We start from the raw sequence: 25,239 nt of genomic DNA on the forward strand, positions 1-25,239 counted from the left end.
GCAGGACTGACCCTAATTAAGGTTGCATTATGCTACTCAACCAATGCAAACGAGCCAAGCTAAGTGGCTATAAGGATTTTTCCTCGCAACAGAGACCTGCCAAACAATAGAGTTCTGCACCTGCTTCAGGACAGTCCCTTTCTGCCAGCCTCTAAGGAAGATGGGGCTGCAGCAGCTCCTAGGTGTCAAGATAGCTCATTGTGGCAACGGTCATATGACAAAAACCTGCATCTTCCATGAGAAAAGCCCTTAAAATGAACAGAGATTTATGCAGCTGCGTGTTTACATCAACATAATGCCTCATTATATTTGGCTGAGTAGGAGCCAAATTCTGCCTCCAAATTATACTCTAGGATTCCACGCAGAAAGAATAGGAAGATAAGGTTTGGCCCTCCAAATAGGATTTAAAAGATCAAAGAAAATTCCAACGAAAGCACAATTTATTTATTTTTTTGCTACAATAAAGATAAAATACTTAGTTAAGAAAAGGTTTGAATTCAGATGGAAGGAGAAAGTTTTCATTTGTTCCATTATAAATATCAGGGCATGAATGCACCCTTATGAAAATGTGAAGGTGACAGTGAAAACCAGATTTCAATAATACAATATAGTGATGCCTGCAAACCTAGTGGACCTCCCTGCTGCTAACATCGACGGAAACACGCTGTGAGATTCAACCCAGCTGTCAGATATTCATTACTACTACAACTATCCCTCACGTATTGTACAAAAACTCATTTATGCCTTCTTTCTTTTTTTATGCAAAGGAACTTTCTGATAATAGCTCTGTTTCTGGGAACAGTAAATGTACTTTTATAACTTTCTCATTTCAATGAACTTTTCTTTTCTTGAAGTTATCTGCCACGCAGTGCAATCTCCAAAACATCTGGATATGAGCTAGCTTGATTTAGGTACACAGTTGCCAACAGCACAAACTGAAAGCTTAGACAAGACATTGCATACTTTAGTATTTTTATGAAATATGATTTCTAAAGTACCGCAAAGACAAAAAACGATTTTACAATGTACAGCCTCTTGTCTGGAATGTTTAAGCCATGCTGTAATTGGTAACCAAATCCAGTTACTGTCCCACCTGCAGGGACACGAGACAGAAAGGGAGATAACCAGCATCTCCAGGAACGCATTGCCTATCAGAAAGCACGGCACCTACCAAAAGCAGTGGGGACACGACCCCAAGATACCACTGGCCTGCACAGGATGTGCTACTGTGCCCTGCGCGGGCGTGCAGCTTATGGTTCATGGCTCAGGGATGCCTGTGCAGTACAGAAAAAAGTCTTTCTAAGGTCCATCCACAGTCCTGACCAAACATCTGGCTAGAATACACCTCTGTTTCCCAAACCAAAATCAACAAGAACTTGGGCTTCAGAAAATGATATTTTTCCTTCTTTTAATATTTGCTATGTACTCTTTTTTGTGCGTCTTCAGAGTAAAAGAGTGGGGGTAAATAGAACTGACCATACCAAAGGATTGTAAAGTAAAATTTCATTGAGGCAAATTCAGCACTGATGATAATTTTTCTGAAACTCTTTGTCTCTTTGGACTTTTAACACTTTAAGGCAAACTAGATGAGGAATCTGAGTAAGTTTATGGAACAATATATCCTACAAGGGGCTAAGTAGTACTTTCCATGGGACAGTGACCTACTCGTGCCACCATGGTTTGAATTTTTATAATGCAAGAACTTAAAAAAAAAACAACCACCAAATCAAACCACACACACATCTGATTCAAGAGGCAGAGGTAAAGAAAGGAACTACAAAATAGAGGTACCGCAAGCATCACCCCAGCGCAGCCTGTACAGAAAGGAACTTCATGGCAACTGTTTCTCCACCTGACATGGAGCTGGTTCCCATGGATTGTACCCACAGCTGAAACCCTGGAAACAACCCTGATTTCTGCTTCCACTTAGATAACTGTGCACATAGGTTTCTCTATGGGTCTCTCCAGTGTATTATATTCCTTTCCCAACAAGGAATGATACTGCCTGCACTCCCAGCTAAAAAAAAAACCAAGAAACAAACAGAACTGCCCACTCCCCACCCCCAAAATTACCCTGATTTAATACCAGATTCCTTTTCCCCTTTAAATGGCTTTTCACCCTCATCTTACTTTCTTAGGAAGTCTTGGAACAGCCCATTCTGATCCCCAAAAGTCTGTCATATACTAAAATGTCATTGTCTTAATCTTGCATCCACAGGGAGTGATAATTCATAGACTATTGAGTACAAATAGGACCCAACTTCAGCTGTTCTTTTAGCTAATATTTTGGGGACCCAAATATCTTTTTAATCTTCTTGTTGCTGCCTCCAACATGTAGTAAATTATTTTAAGAAATTATTCCTACACTCCTGTCCAGAGCACAACTTCTTTCTAATCCTCTATTTAGAGTAGCAGCAATCAGATTTCAGTTCAGAAGTCAGTTTTCTGTGTTGTATCTGGACCCAGCTTTTACAATCGAAATGTTAAGGGAGATCCTCCTTACTGACAGCATATCTACTGACCTAAATTTCACATCATTAAAATCTCTTAGACATTTTGCTGTTTTCCAGAAAAACTTGAAATAACAACCTCTGCCTTGATATTAAGTGCTTTCAAATGAATCTTTCTGTAACCACAGAGAATTACAGCCTTGTGTCTCCCACTTTAATATTTACATGAAATGAAAATACTTGGAATTTAAGGAGAATTAGTGAAATCTGGCACTAAACAGTCAAGACACTTCTAAAGATAAGGAAGCTGCCAAAACTTTTGATTCACTGCAGTGGATGTCATATACATGTAATAATATACATTAACGACTGGGGTCATATTCTTGGTTTTAAATAAATGCAGCCACATTCGTGCACCCTCAGAAAACAAAGTATAACCACATTTTAAAAAATAAAACTGAATAGCCAATAAATGAATTACACTGCCTTGCTTTCAGCTCAGTCTCACCTGCAAGATACAGCTCATGATATCGGATGCAATTTTTGCATGTGGTGTGTCCTCATCTTTACCAGAAGGCTTCAGGTTGTGCTCTAGACAAGACTCCCAGAGAGCCACGAGGGCTTTCCCATGCTTTTCTATGGACGCCGTCTCCCTGATGGCAGTGGTGATGCGAGTGATGCAGATTTCCACCACAGCCTGGTCATTGTCATTGGTCTGGTAGTCCTGGTTAAAATGAAAAGACATTTGCCAAAGAATGCCCGTTCTTTTCAAGGACTTCACAAAATTTACTTGGAGACTTGAAGTTTTTGTAACTGTCAGGTGTCCATTTTCTCACTTCCACCTTTACAACAAACACTTAGCATCATTAAAACACAGAAATTCATCATTCCATAGAGAATTCACTGGTTTAGGTCCTTAATCTCATTACTGCAAGGTGTGGACTATGTTATAAAATGATTTTTAGTAGTCTGTCTCAAAGCATGGCCTTCTTGACCAGAGATTGCAGCCACACACCCTAGAACCACTTGCACAGTCCTCTTATCCCATAACCATCCTAAAACTGAAACAGGAATCATTATATCCCAAATATATATAGCCAAATGCAAGGTCCCAAATATTTCACATCATGTTGAGTCCCTGTTGTAAACACAGTTAGTTTCAATTAGTATCAGTGTAACGTGAATAAAAGTTAATTAAAATAGGCTTTATCACAAAATCCTGTAATCCCCTGTAATTACTGACACAGTTGCCAGGTGGATATGAAATGGCAGCACTCTGCCGTAACTAAGAGATTCACGATACACAATCACCATCCCTCAGCCTAACCTACGCTGTTCCACCCTAAAAAGTAATCAAGATGAAAGACAGACTGAAGTATTAATCAAAATTCATTCGTTTTGCTAGATGAGGCACATACATTTTTAAAAGGCTGGAGCCAAGTTCAGCACCAGCTTGCAGAAGTGCAGCTCCAGAGTTAGCCCTGCGCTGCAGCACGGTGGGGCAGCGTATCACTGGCAGAAGCCACGATGTTTAGGTCTGTCTCAAAGCAATTCTCTGTCTTGCTGCGCAGCTAGCCCTCTATGAGCTTTGCTTGGTCTGACAGAATAATCCATGCACTTCATAAAAAAAGAAAACATGCTTTCTCTTCTGTATAAGGTTACCTATTGATAAAGAGGTGAACAAGTTAACAGCCACTGGCTGGGATGGCACAAGAACAAACCCCTGGCAAGAGTCGTGGTCACTGGCTGCGCATGGCCACAGAGCACAGAGTGGTCCTGCCCGCACTGCTGTGCAACTCCTGACATTTGAGGAAAAACGCATCAAATCCAGGCTGTTCATACAGCAGGAACGGGGCAGCGCTGGAGCAGCTCCCCAATCTCTAGAGCCCTCTGGTGGGAACGGCTGCTCGGCAGTAGGGCACGGCTTTAGCTGCTCAACACAGACCGGCGTGCTCATAAAACATTTTGTAGCAAATCCAGGCATTTTCTCTCAAAAAGTGTATTAGGGGGAATTTATGTAAAATTCCTGATAATCTGTGGTTAGGTGAGTCAAAGCACATCACAGACAGCAGTGGCAATGGCCAAAATATCTTGATTAATATTCTGAAAGACTGCAAATGTAATTGATGTCAAAGAAATGGACCAAAGAGAAAAGCCACACAGCACAGCAGCTGTCCTGATAGATGAGGCTGTTCTTGATGCAACCGGCAATGCCATGATGAATGCTCTGAGAGTCAGAGGTTTGCATGTTGCCAAAACTGATTTCTAAATTCACACGCTATATGACGTGCCAGAAAAGCGGTTGTGAGAACACATATGCGTGGCTAACTGAATATCCTAAGGCTCAAAAAACATTTTCCCTTCCCTTCAGCAGACTGGAAGAAAGAAAGTTAAAGAGATTTGTTTTGTTGTTTTTTTTTTCTTGGACAGCACTTTTAAGGACTTTATCAAAACCCATGAGCCTACCATCATACAGAAAACTTTCTGCTGCAAACAGAATACACACTATACATACAACATACCTGTAACCTCCTGTTAATCTTTAATATGCCTTAAATATCTATTTAATAAAAAAATATGATAAAGAGGAAATTGCAATATCTTTAAAGGAATTCCAGACAGTCGGAACTAGATTTGATTACCAAATTTTAAAACCTTACACTTTGCCTGGTGTTCTTGAGTTTTTTAGAAAGTTCTATTGTGCATGCCCCTGTTTTTAATATTTTATTTATACAGTACATTTGATCTCATGAAAAATTAAGGAGAGTGTTTCACTTACCAGAGACGAACTAATTACTCTTATTTGCTCAAGAGCTTCTGAGAGGCTTCCTTCAATTTCAGCATCGTCTAAGGAGAAAAGATCCCCTGCACGTGAAAGGTCCTTCTGTGCCAAAACCAGCCCAAACAGATGATGCATGGCTGTGTTTGCTGCTGCTCAGCCAAACCTCTGCATGCACCATGTGCATGAACAACTCAGATGTGGACAGAATAGAAACAGTCCTGCAGACTAGTGATCAATTTAATACAAAGAATAAATCCGGGGCATATTTCAAGAGTTCCTTGGCACCAATCTAAATGAAAAAAAAAAAAAAAAGGGGGGGGGGGGGGCAGGGGGGGAAGTAGAATTAGCAAATGCATTAACCGTCACCTTCCAGTTTAACTAAGATTTTTTAGATACAGGATCCCCTGATCCAAGTATGTCCTTAAGCAAGTACCACAAACTGCATGTTGAAGGACCTTTTGCCCTCAAACACTAAATAGCTTAAAATTAGCTAAACAATACATAACTAAATAAATAAACCCACCTTTTTCTCATTTCACTGCATATTACCTGAGCAGGAAGGTGACTGGACTAACTCATAAGGATTACAAACCGCTTTTCTGTGGTCAGTAGCAGAGCAGAGCTAGAGGAGGTGGGTGAAGCCACATCATTTGTTTTCTGAGTTGTTGTGTCTTGACTCCAGAAATACACTACTAGCAAGATCAAGAAGATAATGATTTTTGTTTAGAAAAACAGTCAGTTTTGTTGCCAAAATGATCCCTGCAGTCTTTTCAACTCATGTAAAACAAACACTTGGCTGAGTTGAAACTATGCACTTCTTGGCTGGGGAATTTAATAGAAGCAGAGTCAAGTGGGGCTGGGCTCAGCACCACACACACACTTGTGAAAGAGGACAGTCCTGTCCTTGTGCCCCAAAACTCTGGTGTTTAAAGCATCTGCTGAAGAGACATTTGCCTTAATTATAGGAGTTTGTTCCTTCCACATTTCAGAAGCACTACTTGTTATTCCAAGCCTGCCAGAACTTGCGTCATGCTACATATACCTTTGAAGTGAGGGTCTTCAGGCCCAGCCTCATTGCACATGACAAAGGGACCGACAGCACAGGATCCTTCAAGTCCAGAACATCCCGTAGGGCTTGGACACCCTCCCTGGACTTTGCCATTTTTTCCAAGAAAAATGTCTATCCTTGAGTCTCCCAGGGGTCTCCATGATGGCCCTTACCAGTAGGAACACAACAAGGGCAATGCCTCCTCCCTCAGCTCCCAATTGCACTGCACTTCTTCCATCCTTTCCTACCAACACTAGTCACAATGACAAAGAAACCCACAAGCCACAGTTTCTCAGCCCCAAAATGTGTCTCTAAGTGCAGAGCTCCACGGGCTGCTAGCATTTCAGGCAGAGCTGCAAGGGAAGCGGGGCGATAGAACAGCCTGCTGTGCAAGCCCCTGCTGAGAAAGGGGGAACTACAGAGGACATTCACCAGCACTCAGCAGCCGCGCTGGCCAGAAGCATACTGAGCTTCTGCCAGCCAAAGGGAACGCAAAGACAGTGCCATGGCCCTGAGTAAGCTCAGATGCACAAGAAAGGAGAGGTTAAAAACTTGAATGCCTCTGTGCCCCGGGAAGCTGCTGCACAGCTCAACAACCTCACACCAAACAAGCACTGCTCAATGGTCACCTCAAGCTCCCTTGAGCTTTAACTACATCTGTGTTAGCAATCTTTTGGTACACAAATGAACATGCTCACCGCTTCAACACTAACACCTTCCACATCACCAGTATTTTCTCTGTAACGAAGCGTGTGGAGACAAACACAGCGTCAGAGCAACTGCACAGCAGTCTATCGTTAGTTGCTGTTCCGTGAATCAAAATGTCTTTCTGAACTGAAGTAAACATATATTTATGTCCTTTACATTTACGTATGTGTATATATGTATGTTCTTCACATTTAGGTATGCAATGATCTGAAAGTTTCAGCCACTAGTGCATGTCTTTGCAGGAATACAACAGATCCATGACTACCCAGCTGACAGAATTATGACATTAAGGTACACATACACTAAATATGATAGTCATTAATCTGAGAGTTTGAGTTGGCTTCAAACATTACACATTGGAAAAGCAGTTGCTAGAACTGGATCAGTCTGCCTTTGTGCACATCGCTTAAATGATCTAGTCTGTGTTTTCAGTGAGTAAAATTTCCCTGTAGCTTTACGTAGAGGAAGGAGAAATGCCTCAGATTTGGCATATATTAGCTCAAGTAAAGCACAGTGGAAAAGGGAATCTTATGAAAAATAGTCATAATCTGGACAGAGTGCATAAGAAGCTGAGTAAGTGTGAAAAGTTAAGGACTCAAACATCACTTTTTCCACACAGTCTTGCGTTAGGTGGAGCTGCTATAGAAGTGTACAGCCACAGCCACCCCGACGGCACACGCCAATCGGGTCAGGCAGAGAAGAGCTCCTGCCCGCTGCTGCCTGCCTGCTGGAGCACGTGGTGGCCTGCAGGAAGCTCTGTGAGATGTGTATCTAACCCAGGCATAGTTTGACATGAGAACATGTAGTAAAATACACATTATGTCACAAACAAAAACTTCCCCTCTGTCTTCATTTATTCATCTAATACAGAATATTTACCGATTTTGAGGCTAGGAAGAGATCTGTCAAGCACACTTTCTAGATGGCCCACGTGGATTTACAGCCAGCTCCTGTAGGTTCTTCTCTCAAGCTGATGAACGAAGTACTACGTTGTCACAAACTAGATCAGTAAAACTTATTTTTTGAGATACGAAGTACCCTTAATCACTGTTACTCTTTTATGCTTTTTTTTTAGGGTAGGGAGGGGGAACACAAAAAGTCAAATAAAAGGCCAAACCAATGCAAAACACTGAGAACCTTCTGGGAATGACTCAATGAAACAACTTCTATTTTAATAACCTAGACAGCACCTTGCACTTAACCTGTAAATAAGTCCAGTTGTAGGTTGTTTTTTTTTAAATTTCCCCAAATCTATCAATATTTCTACACCAGACTTAAGTTTGATAATTTGCAACAAGACAAGAGCAGAAAAGAGCTAGCAAGATAGCAAACCCCAAAGCACAAAAGGCTAGATCTTCCTGACAATTGCTGTGGCATAAATCACTAGGCACCAAACTGAAGGGGATGCTGTTAAGTATGAGGGAGACTGGGCTCATCATACCCATACTCAGCAATTCTCAAATTCAAAATACAAGTTCAAAAAGCCACAGACACAAGCTGATTTTTTTTACCTGTTCACGATTCCATGACACCCTCAATGATGGTTACAGGTGCTTGTGTTCTTGGGAAGCAAAGCCTGACCATTTGTTTTGCTCTCCTGCTACCCCAGGCAGCATCCAAGGGCACAGCAAGTGGAAAGCTGGGGAATCAGGTGGCAAGCAGTGAACCTGAAGCTGTTAATTGTAGTGCCAGCAGTAAGGCATTTCAGGAATGCAGACTAAAGCAGCCTAAAAGTTACAAGGGCTTCGTCAGGTGACTAAAGGAACCTAAATGGAGAGAGGCCTTATCTCTGAATGAAATGCTCTGTTTGTAGGACAAAATACAAAGCCTAGTCCACTTGAGGGCAGTTGTTTTTAATAGAGAAAAACAGAACTCTCTGTGTTAGTGGAAAGCTATCCTTCCCTGGGAAGAACATAAAAAAAAAAAACCCTCAGTAAGCTCACGCTGAAAGAAAAAGGACAAGTGAACAAACTTGCTACAGAAGAGATTTTCTGTCCAGAGGAATAAATGCTATCATTCTGTAACACTTTACATTAATACAAAAGAGGGTCTGAAGTTTGCTTTGGCTTTTGACATTACTCTTGTAAGTAGCACAACAAACTCTGCACACAAAATTTGGGAAAACGCTTGAGGAACGAAGCTGAACCCTCCATTTGATCAGCTGTGCTGAAATACAGTGGCCCCTTCTTAGCCTTTTGAAAATTACATTCTGTTCGATGTGCTTCTGCAGAAAAAGTTTCTCAGAAAGGCCCTGTTCTCTACCTGATGAACAGACACTTTTCACCTAAGTTTTATAGACATTACTAATGACAATACAGAAAAACATTTACTTACTATAAGCTCTTTGAAATGGAATTATAGCAAATCTTCTTAATAGTTACATTGTGTAACAGTGCTGAAAATACTTTTCTTGTATAGGTCTTAAAAGGAAAGAATTGTCCCTTAAGCATCTCCTTGCTCACTACAAGATTGCACTGCTCCCTACTAATAGCTAGCTGGCACTGAAAAAAGGAAAAACATGATACACATGTCATTTATTTAAAATTTGTTTTTAAAAAGAGGTCAGGTTGGATGATAAAACTGCTTCAGAATATGGTTCCTGAGATGTCTTATGACCTTGACTCCACATCACCTATCAGTATCTTTTCATTTAGATAGGATTGTAGATTTAGATAGATCACTGTATCTGTCAGACCAGTGCCTGAGATGGATCAGACTTCTATTTGTGTCCCATGTACACAAGCAATGGCACAAAGGCAAAGGGTCTCGCCAAAGCCTGTACACCCTGCAAGGCTCCCCACTGGCACACTGTCTGTGGGGCTTCACAGCAGGAACCCGTACCTTCCTATGGTCAAAAACGTCAGAAACAAAGCAGTGACTCCAGCTCTTGTAAGCAACTTCAAGTCACCATTATGAAGGGAAAAAAAAAAGACTTAGCTCATAACACAGGCCACTTCCACTGGTTCATAGTGCAGTCCCACACCTAATTCAAAGTTTTGATTGTGATTTTCAACACCTAGTTCCCCTTTTCATGACAAGCTGAAAAAGCCCTACATTCCCGGGACCTTGAAGCTGTTCCCCTCCAACTCAACTTGCTGGAGGCACAGCATTTTTACCAAAGCTCCTTATCAGAAGCAATCAGAATAAAAGCTAGCCTGACAGGTTTCAGAGCTTGAAGCAATTGAATTGGTTTGTTTGCAAAATAATTCCCCCAATAATAGAAGATTAACAATAAAAATTCCATGTAAAAGGGCAGTTGGACCTAAGGGCATCCAAAAGCCAATTGAACTTTGAGCTAGAAGACTGAGTCTTACAGTTTATCAGGAACTCAGATTCTGCAGAATGACATTAGAAGGACAAGAAAAAAGAAAGAAAAAAAAAATCTGTTAAATCAAAGAGGAAGGGGAGAGGAAAAAATTTTGTGAATTTCCTTCACTGTAAATTTAAAGAAGTTAGAATAATTTCCTTAACTTTCAAAAGACTTGAAATGTAAGTATGGTTACTTGATTTTACCAGATGGTGCTATCTCACTGAAACCAAAAAAGCAACCCCCAAAGAACAGTGCAATAATATTGCTGATCTATTTCCATGCTAAGCAACATAAATCGAGAAAACCCTCACTATATTTAAGGAATTTTAGGAAATGCAAGCCACCTAGAATTCATGTTAAGTGAACCTCGTAGTATCTTCTAGTTTGCTCACTGCAAGGCAAGACACAATTAAAACCTTACTATACCGTTGAGCTGATCATGTACATGAAGTTACATAATAGTACCTCCTTCTGAAATGCTGTAAGTCCTGAGCTAACTCACCCCCTGCAGCAAAACGCAGCACCCACTGCTGTCGGGGATGGTCCCTGCGTGCTCAAAGCCACCGGCCAGTTGCAGTTGAATACATTAGGAGACAACAGGCTGCAAGCACAAACAATCCTCTTGCTGGAGTCACACTGAAGACAGATGATACTCCAAACCCAGCACACAGCCAGGGCTCCCCAGCAAATCCAAGATTCATTTAGCACTTCCCAGACCCCGCTCTCCTCTAACACTCTGTTTGCCATGGGCACCATGCATGTCTCTCAAATGCTGCAGCACAGCTCCTGGCTGGAGCACTTCCAGCTGGTGTTTCTTATTCTGCACTGAAGGTCCAAACTACCACAGGCACCACAGCTTTTTGATAAACAAAAGGTAACGTTCATTTTCTGAAATATTAAAGAAAGAAATCTAAAAGTTATAAACTGAGCACCCGGTTCAAAAAAGTAACTTGGATTTAAGTATCAAGTAAATGACACAGGAGAGGAAGGCCATCTGAGAATTGTCCTTAAACAGGGACACTTGTGTTAAAGGACTGGGAGGCCAGAGGTCTTGCTTTATCACACCAATCTTGGGCAAATCATAGCCCAATGCTTTGACTACTCTATCTATAAAAAGGAAAATAAAATAATAAAAAAAAAATTCTTACCTCGCAGACATGTTGCCATGCTTAATACTCTGGGTTGCATGAAGTGCTTTGGATGCCTTGGATGAAAGAGACTATAGGAAAGCAAAATAGTATTAGTAACTCTCTGCCTTTTCAGCACTCTTGTGTGCAGACTATAAAATATATGCTGCATGATACATCCAGGAATACAATTGTGTATTTCACAAAACAGGGTTTAATATTTAGGACATGGTCCCATAAAAAGCCAACAGGACAGCAGCTCTACTAAACCCTGTGGGTGTTTGTGACATTATTCACACACGCATGGATTGAACAAAGCAAGGTTTAGATTTACATTCTCTCTGGGGGTGGGGACAAATTTTTTCAACAACTGCATATTTAGCTTTATTTTACTTTTCCATGAATAAGAAAAAGATTAGAACTAACTTCAAAGCAAACTTCTATTCTGTGCATATATGATAGGATTCCCTTTTCTTGAAATCCTTCTCCCCCATTTCACAGGAAACATCTGTTTTGTGGAATGAGAAAAAGTATGTCTCAAACAGTTACAGAAGTTTGTAGTATCTCCAGGACTGCTGGATACTTCTTCCTTCCCCACACGCGCTCATACAGGAAAAAAAAAAAAAAGAAAGCCTAGATACATTTCCTAGTTATTTTCAGCCTGAAACTTTCCCAAGAATATTCACATATGCAATTTATGGACAGAATACTGCAAGATATTTCAGAGAACCTTTTTCCTTCCCCTCCATGTTACACTAATGACTCGATTTATTTTTATGTTTGAAAAGCATTTACTCAGTAAAATAGAGCACTCTTTCAAAACTTTTAAATTAAGTTCTCACATTTTTCAGTGAAAGAAAAGGATTAAAGATTATATTGAAAGAGCATCATTTTCACACAGGGTGAATAGACTACAGCAGTTCCCATGGGATCAGCTGCATATATTTAAACTCTTCCCACAAGACAGCCATTGTTTCCTACAAGCCTCTCTGTTTTTTTCTGTCATGACAGGTTTCCACACTTCATGTCATCTAGAAATCCCATAGATGCTGAGCTGGACCAGATGATGAAACAATAAATTATGGAGTCTACTAATTAGACTAGGGTTAAAAATGTTTTTTTGCTAGTGAAACACCTTGCTGCAGTCCTGGGAGCTGTGAACTGACTTGCTCTCAACATCCAGTTCTTATACACAAGGAAGCAGTAATCTTATTGGAGGCAACTGCAAAACAATCGGAGGAATTATACAGGCTCTTTTTAAGATCCATCACTTCTACCAGAACTGCAAGGCTATACTACTATCTGCAGTTTGAATTAAGTACATGTCTAGGAAGAACACTGAAAACCAGCATGTAAATATTCTCCCCTGCAACGAGTTGGCTTATTCAGTAGGTTTTATAGGTCAGATGCTGCTTTAAATGAACGAGATTTCACAGATCTCCAGGGCAATTTTGGCTGCACCAGTCCATGCAGAACCCAAGTGATGCGAAGTGGTAAGAATGTACTTATGAACTTGAAAAGTGCTACTTTTGCAAAGAGTTTATAACTTGACCATATTTTTTTTTCAATGTAGATATACCTACTTGATAACCTATGTGCTGCCAAGAGATTTTTCTACAATTTTCAGTGTATGACAAATCAAAGGTTTATATCTGACTGTTGTTTCAGAACACACGAATGCTGTAACACTTCACAAGACTCAGTATTTTCTAACATCAATGAGATAGCTTTGTAAGAATTACATTTCTAAATATCTTCATGATATTAAAATATTATGCTAAAACAAACACCACACTGCTAATACGGAATAAACTGCTTCATATAACAAATACCAATGCACTCATTGTCATGGTTATGCTGTCAAAAGCTGGTCATTTTCAAGTGTTGCTCAACAAGCTTTCATATCTCTGACAAATTGTCAAGACTGTAGTGATGTTACAGAAAAAGAACTTGTTATAAAATTTTACAAAATATATAAATGTGTATTTCTGCCTAAAGACAGTGAAAGACTGAACAGAACAGAGCATGAGGGACTACAGGATAGGGTCTCTAAGAATGCCACTTGAAGTAAAAATTGGGCTAGAAGCAATAAATGAATGCAAAAGTCACTGTCCCTCAAAGTCTCCTGAAACAGCAGTCACCAAACAATCACTGAACGCCCTAAGGTTCCTCCCAAGTACCTGGCAATTCTCTCTAGTTTCTCTTCAGCACATTTTAATAGGGCCAACAGTTCCCTAGCCTGCCTGCATTTTCAAAGTTCCCCTAACGTAAGGCAATAACGCTACCGCACAGGGCACAAAGTGCCTCCTGAGCACAGCGAGGAAAGTGAAATGCATTTGATGCCCCAGGATGAATCAAGAACACTGCAGGATTAATGTACATGCTGTCACACACCACATACACAAGCACTGCTTTTTCTTTCTGTGGTACTTCAAGCTACCTTAGAATGTTTTTCACAAACATAACTGTAATACATTTATACATATAATAACCACACTGCATTCACAGAAAAACCAGTAACAGTCGCACTATTAATGACTACATTTCCTACACTCTCAAAAACCTCTTCCATTATTTAATATTTGGATCTGCTACTCAACTTCTTTCCATGCAGTAATTTATTCATTATTGAAAGTGTTAAATGAATGCATATTTAAGTTAGTTATTCATACCTCTCAGAAGAAAAATCTCTGAAAAACATTAATAATTGAAGGCAAATTGTCGCTCTTTAGAGAAATTCTGATAAAAATCCATTACAGTTGTCAGTCCCCCTTCCATCCCCCGTCTCTGGTATGCGAGGCTGCTGGCTCGGTGCACAGCCTTGTCAAACCAACCGTACAGTCTATTCAGTTACCCTGGAGTTGTCATGTGGAATCAAGCAAACAAATATCTTCTCTCCGTTTTCCCCAACTCCAGCACTCAAAAACAGATCAGAACTAATTCTTCACAAAGCTTAACTTCAGCAGCAGCTTGAGTGAAAATGCTCGGAGCTTGATATGGAATTTGAATTAGTTAAGAGGATTTATCAACAGCCAGTGGTTACATTCAGTTAATTAATAACTTGCTTAAGAGTAACGAGGAAATTGCAGAAGTTAATATTACTTATGGGGCCTCTTCTCAGAAGCTGGTGAGAAGGCCGGACCCTTTCAGTGTCTTTGCAGGAAGATTAGCCAAAAGAAAAATCAAGGACACTGGAGGAAATGCATCCTTTCAGTTGACACCCGTTGCACCTCACCAAATTGTAGAGCTCCAGCCAGCCCTTAGAAAGCATAACTGCCCAGGTGGAACCAGTGCCCAAGACCTACCTGAACACCTCCAAAGCTTGGCAGCTCTAGCAGAGAAATGATTTCTAAATCATTCTGGCAGCTTTCTCCATGCAAGCTGAACATGCTTTCCTTCCACATTAAGCACATCTGTATACTTTTCCCCTTAACTTTCCTTTCCAACAAATCAACCACAACTAAATCCTACCCTATGCAGCGACCTGAAGGATCCTAATGGAACTGATACTGGCTATGACCTCCTCTCCTAGGAGAGCACAGGAGCAAACCCACACTGGGAGTGTCCCAGCAGACATTTTTTTATTAACAGCCAAAGTAATATCAAATGAACCAACACACAGAACAGCAAAGTGTAAGGCCAAGCACTCCTAACCAGCTGCTGCAAGAAAAAACCAGACTGTTTGCTGAAAGATAATGAATAGGCATGTTTGCACCGTTCTTGTTAGGGCTTTTGTCCTTTTGCAACACAGAAAGAGTTTATAAACGACACAGTTTTAAAAAAACCTGCTCCATAGAATACACATTCAGTCATATGAGTCCTCAATTTTGTTGGCAAATCCTCCAAATAGCTTTTTTTTGCTCCTGTTCATTCCACCATGGCCTTTACAAACACACACAAAATTAATGGTGGGTGAACATACTTTTACTGATGTTAAAAAACAACTATGACTTTCTTAAATAAAATGCAACTGTGCGTTCTCTACATCTTCCTTACAACTTAGTGAATATATGAAGAACACAGCTTGCTTCTTTCCTACCTCTATAAGGCTGTAAAAAAACTTGCAAGCTGCCAGCAGAACATAAATACTCTTACTCTAAAACTCATTTTCTAAACAAGAAGTTTAAAAAAAAATATTCTTCAAAAGGCAGCATGGTCTAACCAGGAGAGCATAAATGAGGGTCTTGGATTTTACTTCTGCATCTGTTAACTACTTAAGTCATTGTACAGCAGGAATTAAGAGGTCTACTCCTTCACCCATTGCACGCCTACTTTTGACTTCTAATAGCAACGAAAGTTACATTTCCCTGCAGTGTCTGAAAATCTTCAAATTTTTCATGTGGAAGAAAAAATAGAACCACAAACTGGTTTTGTACTTACTCAAACATAACTACAGTTGTAGCTAATGACAATCCTCAGAAGATTTACATGAAAAAGCTTTTCTGATAACTGTGCTGAAAGGGCAAGAACAGCGTTGACCATCTTCTCAGACAACCTGTTCTCTTAATGTCACGAAATGGACATTAGAAAGGGGTTACTCTTACTCTGAGGTGAATGCCCTCTGCTCCCAGAATCATCTGTATAGTCAGTAAGAAAAGCAAGACAGACAGCAGGCTGGGCAATATAAGGCAGCATAGTAAGGATCAGTGAGAGAGACCCAAACAAGCTTTGAAAAGACGACTGATGGCATTACCATAGAGCAAGACATTGATGTGGCCCATTCCAAGCTAGGCACTTCAATCCCTTCCGATCTGTATACTCCCTGCAGAGGTTTGACATGCTAGCATCACCCTTTACAACCCTGACATAGTCATACCTTAATTCTTCTGCTTCTGCTTTTTCATTGACAGATTCATTGCTATAAACCATTAATGTCACTAAGACAATGAAATCTTAGCTAATGCAAGGTGGCATGTGAAAGAATATGGCAGGAAGCCTGACTCAAGCCACCCAGCGCAGTTGTCTTAAAGTTCTCTGACTTTCCTCTTGCTGTTTATAAAAACTGTCATCAACTACACAGAGAACCAAGAAATTACCACTGGACTGCTTAGAAAGAGAAACACAATCAGAGACAACAAAGAGCACTTGAACAACTCTAAAGCATATAATGCATGTGGTAAACAGTATGCTGCAATAAGGCAAAACATGATACTGTGCTAATAAGGCAAAAAGATTTTCACATACATTCCACTATCTGAAAAAGGAGAATTTACTTTATGAAAATAGGTTTTGTCACCCTAGAAAAAAACTTGGTTTTAACTTTCATTATAATAGCTACAATGAATTCATGTCCTTTTTAAAAAAAGTACTGAGAATATTTATTTTGTTAGCCTTTTTAAAATAAACATCTTGTTAGGAAAGAGACATGCTATTGTTGTCTAACTAATTGGTGAAGAGAAACAGAATATTCCATATTCATTGCATTTAGCCTAAATGAGTCATGTTATCGTCTACCCAGACACAGCATTTTAATTTTAATAACAACAATGCTGACAGCTACAATACTGTTCTTGCAGAAGTTTGCTTGTAAATAATTAACAATTGTTGTATAATGACAGTGGGTTTTTTGATAGCTCTATTAATTTCATAGTCAGGCTGGAGTCTCTTTAATTTAGGGTATTCATAAAGATCCAACCCCCTCCCAACCTACTAACATAAAAGACTAATGGAAAAAACAGGTTTAAAAAACAGGTTTACATCCCTGCAGTCTTTCCCGATGCCAAAAATCTGTTCTATGCCAAGAGTCAGCCATGGAAAACCAAGGAGGATAGTATAAAAATCACAGATCGTACCTCCAAATGGTTTACATGTTTTACTGGTAATGATCCGATTTTGAAGTTCAAGCCTGTGTTGCAATAAATAACAAGCTCACATAGCAAAATGCTGTTCTGTGCTGTAGGATCTGGTGGCACTGTCAGAGGTTAGACTCAGCACAGGATGGGGAACCACCTATTATTGTCCTTTAAGTATGTGCAGTCATGCTTCTCAAAATCCTGCCAAGCAAGACACTGACGAATGCTTCCCTAACCCACTCATATTTTAAAAACCTGGCAACATTCCTCTGGTTCTGATGGAATCAACAAGTATACAAATACCTTGAAGACCATGAAAATGCTTCCCGTGTAAGCAAGATTTTTATCTGTCACATGCCATATAGCTCACTAATTCACAGCTACATCTTTTACATACATATTAGGAATTTCATCCAAGAATTTTAGTCCTGGAAGCAATGTTTCCTCTAGCATAATAGCAGATATCCAATTTGATTTTTTTTCCCCTTCAGATAATGTATCCTGTTTTTTTCTTTTTTCCGTGAGGAGGAAATGTTTCACCCCAGAAATAACAGAGCCTCTCAAAAGTCCCGTGAAGTTAATGGAGAGATTCTTATTGTCATTACAAGGTTCTATAGCCTTTTGTTCTCCCAGCAGGTATTTCCTGAAGTTACCTTGTACCCATTCGCTGTCTCAGACAAAGAAGTGAATAATGACACAGACATTTATGAAGCAGTCTTTGGTTTCTATATGGACTAATCTGGGCCATGCATTTGACTGGCAGCAGCCCAATACTTGGTGTACTTGCATAGTTTCATACACTAAGTGGATTATTCAGGATTGTAAGCTGTATTGCCAAACAAAAAATGTTAGATGTCAACCTAACATTTCTATCAAATTCCATATTAATTATTAAAGCTATTTTCTAACTGTTCTAAGTGTGGGTTTTTTTTCCCCCCATGCTAAGCATTGCTTATACTCCAATTACTGGCAAACTGTAGCAATCTCGTTTGACACTTTTAGAATAGCTGTTTATTTCTAAAGGCCAAATCCTGTGTACCAAAGTCAAAGCTCCTGCTGAAATTAAAAGAGGTTTTCCCCAAACGAAGTCTAAAAACTACAAGATTTGACCCATTGTCTCAGAGGAGCTAGACCCTGCCTCAGCACCGTAGCTGTTAGTCAGGTTTGTAGGTGGTTATTGCCTGGCAGCCCTATCTTGTAACAATACACAGAGCTCATTATCAGCTGCACTGCTCCAAAAGGCTCATCTGCATCACAAAAGACAACATCTGCTGTGCATCTAGGTGTCATCTCGTTGATAAAGTATATCTGAAAAAGTTTGCATACTCCTTTCTTTATAGCCACTGCTGTTTTGGAGACAGTTCCGAAATACTCATAGGCAACAAACAAATGTCACTGTAGGTCCATCTGACAGTGCTTCAGATGCTTCCCAGCCTCCCTTGCTGCAATGGCCAGACTGCAAACACGCCCAATCTCTTTTTTACATATACACATACATGCATACATGCACTCTCACATTCATATTTTGCATATCAGATAACATTTTCATTAACCACCTGCATAATTTTCCAATTGAACTGCATATTTTATTACTTCAGGCATCTATTTCCATTCACTTTGTTTTCCACATACCAGGCTTTCTAATTGAGCTGCATAGTTTATGAACTGTGCTAATTGAGCTGCATAACTCCACTGCTCAGTTTTTATATACTGTACCAAGCAGAATATCGAGTGCTGGATTTGTGCCACTGGAATTACAAGCTCTGCAAGTTAAGGAGTACTTTAACAGTTCTGCTGTATTTTTAACTTCTTAAGATTTCTGTGTTTTTTCTACTTTGTAATTCCCAAATGGGTTGAAACCTACATTTGGCTTAAGCAAAAGTTTTTTTAAGGATGGCCAGGACAAATTAATTAAACTGTTGATGACAGCCCAAGTAATCCTTGTATTCTGTCCCTGAGAGCAGAAGTCAAGAAACTTACCCTAGGAGAGCAAAGGCAGTTACTCCCACACACAAGAAAAACTGCCTGACTACAAATGACTGTTCCAAGAGGTGCTCACACTCCCAGTTTCTGGTTAAGAGCCAGAAGCCTTTAAAAGGGTCCTAGAAGCAGGAAGGAAAGGCAGTATTGATAAGTAACGATGAGGACATGCTGTTCTCAGCTGCCACAAGTTAAGAGCTCAGCAATCAGGGCATGCCTGCTGCAGAGAGAGACAGCATCTGGAGCCAAGACTCGTTCTGCACAGCATCCAGCTGTTTCTCATCCTAATTAAGTCTATAGGCTAACAGTGATGATTAATATTAAACACCTACTCTCTGAAGCTACTAATGAAACCAGATAATCCGTACCATAGAGCCACATTTAAAATTAATACAGGCATTAATGCTAACTTACAAGAAAGAGAAGCAGTACATGTGATACAATGTGCTCATGCCTTTCTTATGCACAGGTTCTCCTCTTGGCTATGGATAGATGCCACAGTAACAGACAGTATATAAAAAAAACACCACTAAAACATCTGTTCAGATGCTTAATAAGCTTACCATCATTAACACTATACTTCACAGATGAGCGCAATGCTTTGAAAGACAAACAAGAGGAATAGTACTTCTACCAGAAACTCTAATTTCAGTAACAGCATCAGAGCTAAGTAGTGGCAGTTATTTGGAGGCTTAAGGAAACCAGTCAGCAGGGAAAAAAAAAAAACCAACCAAAAAACCCAAAAAAAACCCACAACACAAAAACCAGAAGAGGCAGCACCTCAGGGGACAAGTTATTTGAGTGAATTAATATCAGCACTAATATGGCTATGTAAATGCCTTTCCAGGACAAAGTTTTGCTTGCTAGATTTGTAGAAGAGGGTCTCTATATAAATAAGTGAGCAGGAAACCATACAAATGCAGGATTGGAAAATCATCAAGAGATTACCTAACCCACCTCCTTATGTTGAGGCAAGAGTTATCAGGTCTAGGCACACCTGATGTTTGTTCTGATCTTGCTTCCCTAAGCAAAGCTTTTCAACACTTCATAATTAGGAACATACCCAGTAGCCAAAGACTTCTTCATACCCCATTAGAAACAGAGGACAACAAATCACTGTTTTGTTACAGTGTTTGACTTCATGATTCTTTGCTCTTGCAAACACCTCCTTTCAGAGCAAACATCTCTTTCAGCTTCCCACTCTTCTCATATTTTCTTGTCCTCTTCCCACCCCTCCACCCCCCACACACTCCCTTGAATCTCCACTGGATTCTCCTTTCTGGAATTTCTCAGCCTACTCCTACTGGGTACTTGTGCCATCAGGGAGCAGCAGGTCGCTGCTATGCCCACAGGCCTGGACCGGGCACCAGCAGGGTACGATGATGCTCTCTAACCAATCTGTCTCCCTGCCCAGGGAGATGGTGCACAGCTGAAGCCTCCCTGCCCCAGCTCCTGGCCACAGAAGAAGCTTTGATTCTTGTGGCATGGTCAATACAACCAGTTTAGTTTATTATGCTGTACCAGCCGTAGCGATCAAGCACAAGGCTGCCAACAGGTACCCCCCAGCCCACACAGTATATCAGCCCCCTGTCCTGTTTTGGCTATCCTCTTCACCTCCCCTTCTCTGCCTTGTGTATGCCTCTTCGTCACAAAACTAAAATTCCCATTACCATTATCCAAGTAAATTCAGTTTTATATAGTATTACAGACACAGTTGCCTAGATATAGCTGGCTTTGCAAAAGTCCCCTCCCCAGAAGGCTGCTGGTACTTCCCCCAAATTATCTGTGAGATTTGATCATTTCCCTAATGGCCCCTCTTATCCAGCTGTGCAATCCAGCTTTCCCCTATACCTGTAACTTTTGTTAGCTTCTCACACCATAATCTGTCACATCTGGCAATTTCACTCATCGTGCCCCGTGCTTTTCTATGTCCTGTTCATGTGGCCTAACCTCAGGCCAGGGCCTGAGCAAAATTTGCCTCACAACATTTTCATTTCCTCAGTTTCTTTGTGGTTTGGAGTTTTTTTGTGGGGTGTTTTCTGGTTTGGGGCTTTTTTTTGTTGTTAGTTGGGGTTTGTTTGTGGGGTTAGGGTTGGGTTTTTGGTGGTACCACTATAACCTGTTGTCTTTTCCTTAAGCATTCCCCCTAGCCTCAGAACCTCCTGCTCCATAGATGCGGCACACAGCTAAGCAGTGGCTCCAGTGTGAAACCAGTTCCCTGAATTTTCAAAACATATTGCAGAGAAACCATTTTTCCTCTCATAAACTAAACATGTAAACCAATAGTCTCCAACATAAGACAACATCTGATCCTTTGTGTCCAAAATATTGTTCTCAGTTTTTTCCCCCAGCAAGTCTGAATTTACCAAACAGTGAAATGTACACATTGCATTAAATCAAGTAATAGAAAATTCAGTGCTCACCTTTCAAATCCAACTCAGTAGTAAACTGATTCAATTTTGCTGTCAATTACACTAGGGAGAAAATAGAAAAAAAAAATCAGATTAACACATTCTGAGATGAATGGTATTTCATATAAGTTTAATCTTACTTTTGAAAGGTACAAACTCATCACATACATCTACATGGAGAACCCTGCAGAACACCTGGAAGGCTCAACACCAAAACAGTTACATCACCATCTAACTGTATTAGGGTTTCCCTTTTTCTTTCCTTCTCAGCGGGACTCATGGGACAAGAAAAGAATTTAGGCTGGGATCTGAAATTCCCATACCCAGTCTAATTGACTTTAACCATAAAGGTAATTTTCTCCTAACTGCCAAGTCAGATTGCCCCTTTAGCCTCCCTCAAGACTATAAATAGCTGTTCCTCTCTCTTCTCAGAAAGAGAAGAATTAAAGAAAGAAAAGACATGGAAAAAGATTGAAATCCAAACAAACAAGAGGTAGATGCCATGAACTTAGGAGATGTTGTTAGGAGGCATCAGATCTTAAGTCAACAGATTCTTGAACTTAACTTCAACCATAGGAGTAACAGTCTCATTCTTTTTAATTATTCATTGCCCATTTCACAGAGTCAGAGAATGCCAGCATGGCTGAGATGGGAAGGCACCTCCAGTAGTTATCTAGACTAACCTCCTGCTCAAAGCAGGGTGAGCCAGAGTAGGTTGGTCAGGGCCGTCTCCAGTTGGACTTTGAACATCTCCAAGGACAGAGTGCACAGCCTCTCTGGCCAATCTGTTCCGGTGTTTGACCTGCCCCACAGTAAAGAAGTTTTTCCTTACATTTAACTAGAATTGCCTGTATCTCTGCTCATACCAACTGCCTTCTGCCCTGTCACTGGATATTGCCAAGAGGAGTCTTGCTTCACTCTTCCCCGTCAGGTTTATATATATCAGTAAGACCTCCCTAGGCCTCCTCTTCACCAGGGCAAGCAGTCTCAGCTCTCTCAGCCTCTCTCTCTGTACCACCCCCTAATCATCTTCATGCCTCTTCACTGGACTCACTCCAGTATATCCCTGTATTTCTCATACTGAGGAGCCCAGCACTGGACCCAGCACTCCAGACACATCTCACCAGTACTGAGCAGAGAGGAAGGATCACCTCCCTTGAACAGCAGGCAATGCTCTGCCTAAGGCAGCCCAGTGCTCTGTTGTCTGCCTCCGCTGCAAGAGCACATTGCTGGCTCACTCACCACCAAAAGTCTTCTGTATCTGTAAACTTCTGTAGACACTGATCCAGCTTTCCACACATTGTTTTCCAATATTTTCATCCACCATTTTTGAGAATCAGGCTTTAGAACAATATAAGCAGGCACTACAGAGAAAAGTCATGGCTGTCACAGCTGGACTCAACGATGTGACAACAAATAAGACAAGTGTGATACTGGTATTGGAATACACAGTGACAAAAGGAAAAAGATTAACATTCTAGAGTTAAAACTGATCAAACAGAATGGTCAGCTTTACCTAGAAGTTATCTGATGATTACATAAATCATCTCCAATTCCACATTCTCATTAATTCTTGCAAATAAACTCTTTCCTACTGGTTACCGTAAAGATACTCTGACAATAGAGAGGATTTTAAAAGAACATCATTTTCTTGTCTAAATTATATCCAATATCAGTTCCATTTATTGCATCTCATTAACAGAAAAAACCTCCACCAATGTGTAAAGCCTTCCTGAATGTCCTCAAACCTCTGATGAATTTCACTAGCATTATTTCACCTTAAAAATTATAAAATCTACTTAAAATCTGCAGTCTAAGAGTACCTTCACCCACCCTACATTATGCTCCCAGAAAAGGGTTAATGTCATGCATAGATACAGACTAAGGACTTTCTTATTTTAATGGCAAGGCAACAAAGAAATTCACTTAATGACAAGTTCTTGGACTAATGTATTATTCATTTTGTTATGTGACAGTAGAACAAAATTGTATCCATAAATATATAATGTTGTACACCACTTTTTAATGTAGTTTACATTTATGAAATAATTGGCTGTCTTTCACCACATTATCCTCTCTTTATTCACTTTTTTTTTTAAGGGGATGTCATAAAATGCAGTTCGTGACATAGAAGATGCGTTCATTTCAGGAACAGAGACAGAAGCTAGCTTGGATAAACATGTGAACACCAACCTCTGTTTCTGATGAAGTTTTCTAGTTTGCTGGAAAGATCTTGGAGGCATCTTTACAGTGTTTTTCTCACATATAAATCACTACATTACTCCTTTTTCCTTGTGATTAACCTTATTTTTAAATGCATGAATTCATTCAAAGTCAACATATTGTAATTAATCAGCATACTTACCTTCATTTACTTCGTGGTACGTGGAGTTTTGACTCAAATAGTAAAAATATTCAAGCCTCCCTACTTGGTGTCCTTGAGCAAGGCAAGCCGTGAGCAGCGAGACATCTGAGCACAGGAGCACAGGCAATACCCTCAGTGGCAGCATCTGACTGTACCCAGCAGAGCTGGGTGCATGCACCATGGGCCACTAATGGTCCCAGGAGCATCAAGCAGCGAACCAAGTCCCAGATACACCCAGGGAGTCCAGCCAGAAGCAAAGGAAACAAGGGCAGAGACAGGACTGGTAACAAGGCTAAAGCACATGTCTGAAATCCATCCAGGAAACGGAGCAAGATGCAAGCTATAACATGCTTGTATGAAGGGTCCGTCCAGGAGCCAAGCTGCTAACAGCATCGGTCTGAGGTCTGTCCAGGACTGAGGGACTCGGCTTCAGCTGACCTGGGACCCCAGGGCAGGTGTGGGTGGTGGCCCCAGGTGAGGCTGCTCAGCACCATCAAGGTCAATCAGTGCCCTCAGAGCACAGACACTTTCAAGGTTCCATTATTCATGTCTCAAATTTTGTTCACCTTCATAGTTATGAGGAACATTTCTAGATTATTTTATCCATTCCAGTCACCTGTATGGTGTCTCCAGTTACTGCCCTTGAATGCTTCATGTTCACACCCAGTTCTGGGTTAGGTACCACATGGGTTCCTTACACTGAGAAGGCTTTTCTTTAGGCAATGGGGAGGTGTAGGAAATAAGTCCTCTGCTGCCAGTGCAGCCCCAGCTCCTTCCAGCCTGCTCTGCATCAGCCATGAGACCCAATTCTGCCTACACAGGTGAGAAGACTCCAGCTAGCAGGCTCTGTAACAACAGGCACCACCTGAGCACCTCAGCCAAAATGTTATAAGGCATGTAATAAAACCTATTCCTTCCACAAGTCTGTAAGCTACTAACATTTTTACAAATCTGCATGCTTTTGCCCTTCAGCAACAGATGGGTCTCATGGATGTGAACAGGCAATTTCAGTGCCAGACAAATGCTGCCCAACTGCCAAACCCAACACTGAACCTTTACTTGAGCAGCAATTAAACTAAAACAATGCAGATACCCGGAGCCTTCCTTTAATCATTCTCCCAACCCTGTGTTAATTAGCTAGGCTGCAGTAACTACAGAAATGATGAGCCTATATGAGAATGAAAAGTAGAATTATATTAAAAATTCAGTAAATTATACAACACTCCTTCCTATCAAAATATTTTAAAATATTCATGTCCAAAAGTA

General features: G+C 40.5%; 1 protein-coding gene across 4 annotated transcripts in view; it reads right to left on the minus strand.

Moving 5' to 3' along the window:
• The window catches only part of VEPH1 (ventricular zone expressed PH domain containing 1), a 100,808-nt gene that overhangs the window by 74,760 nt on the left and 809 nt on the right, over positions 1–25,239 (minus strand). The window contains exons 1-4 of one of the 4 annotated variants that reach the window (XM_080410193.1): positions 14,098–25,226; positions 11,447–11,517; positions 5,230–5,521; positions 2,959–3,174 (exon numbers count right to left, since the gene is read on the minus strand). In XM_080410193.1, coding sequence (XP_080266319.1) covers positions 2,959–3,174; positions 5,230–5,367 — 354 coding nt within the window. In that variant the 5' untranslated portion in view covers positions 5,368–5,521; positions 11,447–11,517; positions 14,098–25,226. Of the gene's footprint in view, positions 1–2,958; positions 3,175–5,229; positions 25,227–25,239 lie in introns of those variants that run through there. The other 3 variants (XM_080410192.1, XM_080410190.1, XM_080410191.1) reach the window with 3 other exon arrangements.

Source organism: Falco punctatus, assembly GCF_963210335.1.
Source record: "Falco punctatus genome assembly, chromosome: 13".
Taxonomy (NCBI): Eukaryota; Metazoa; Chordata; class Aves; order Falconiformes; family Falconidae; genus Falco; species Falco punctatus.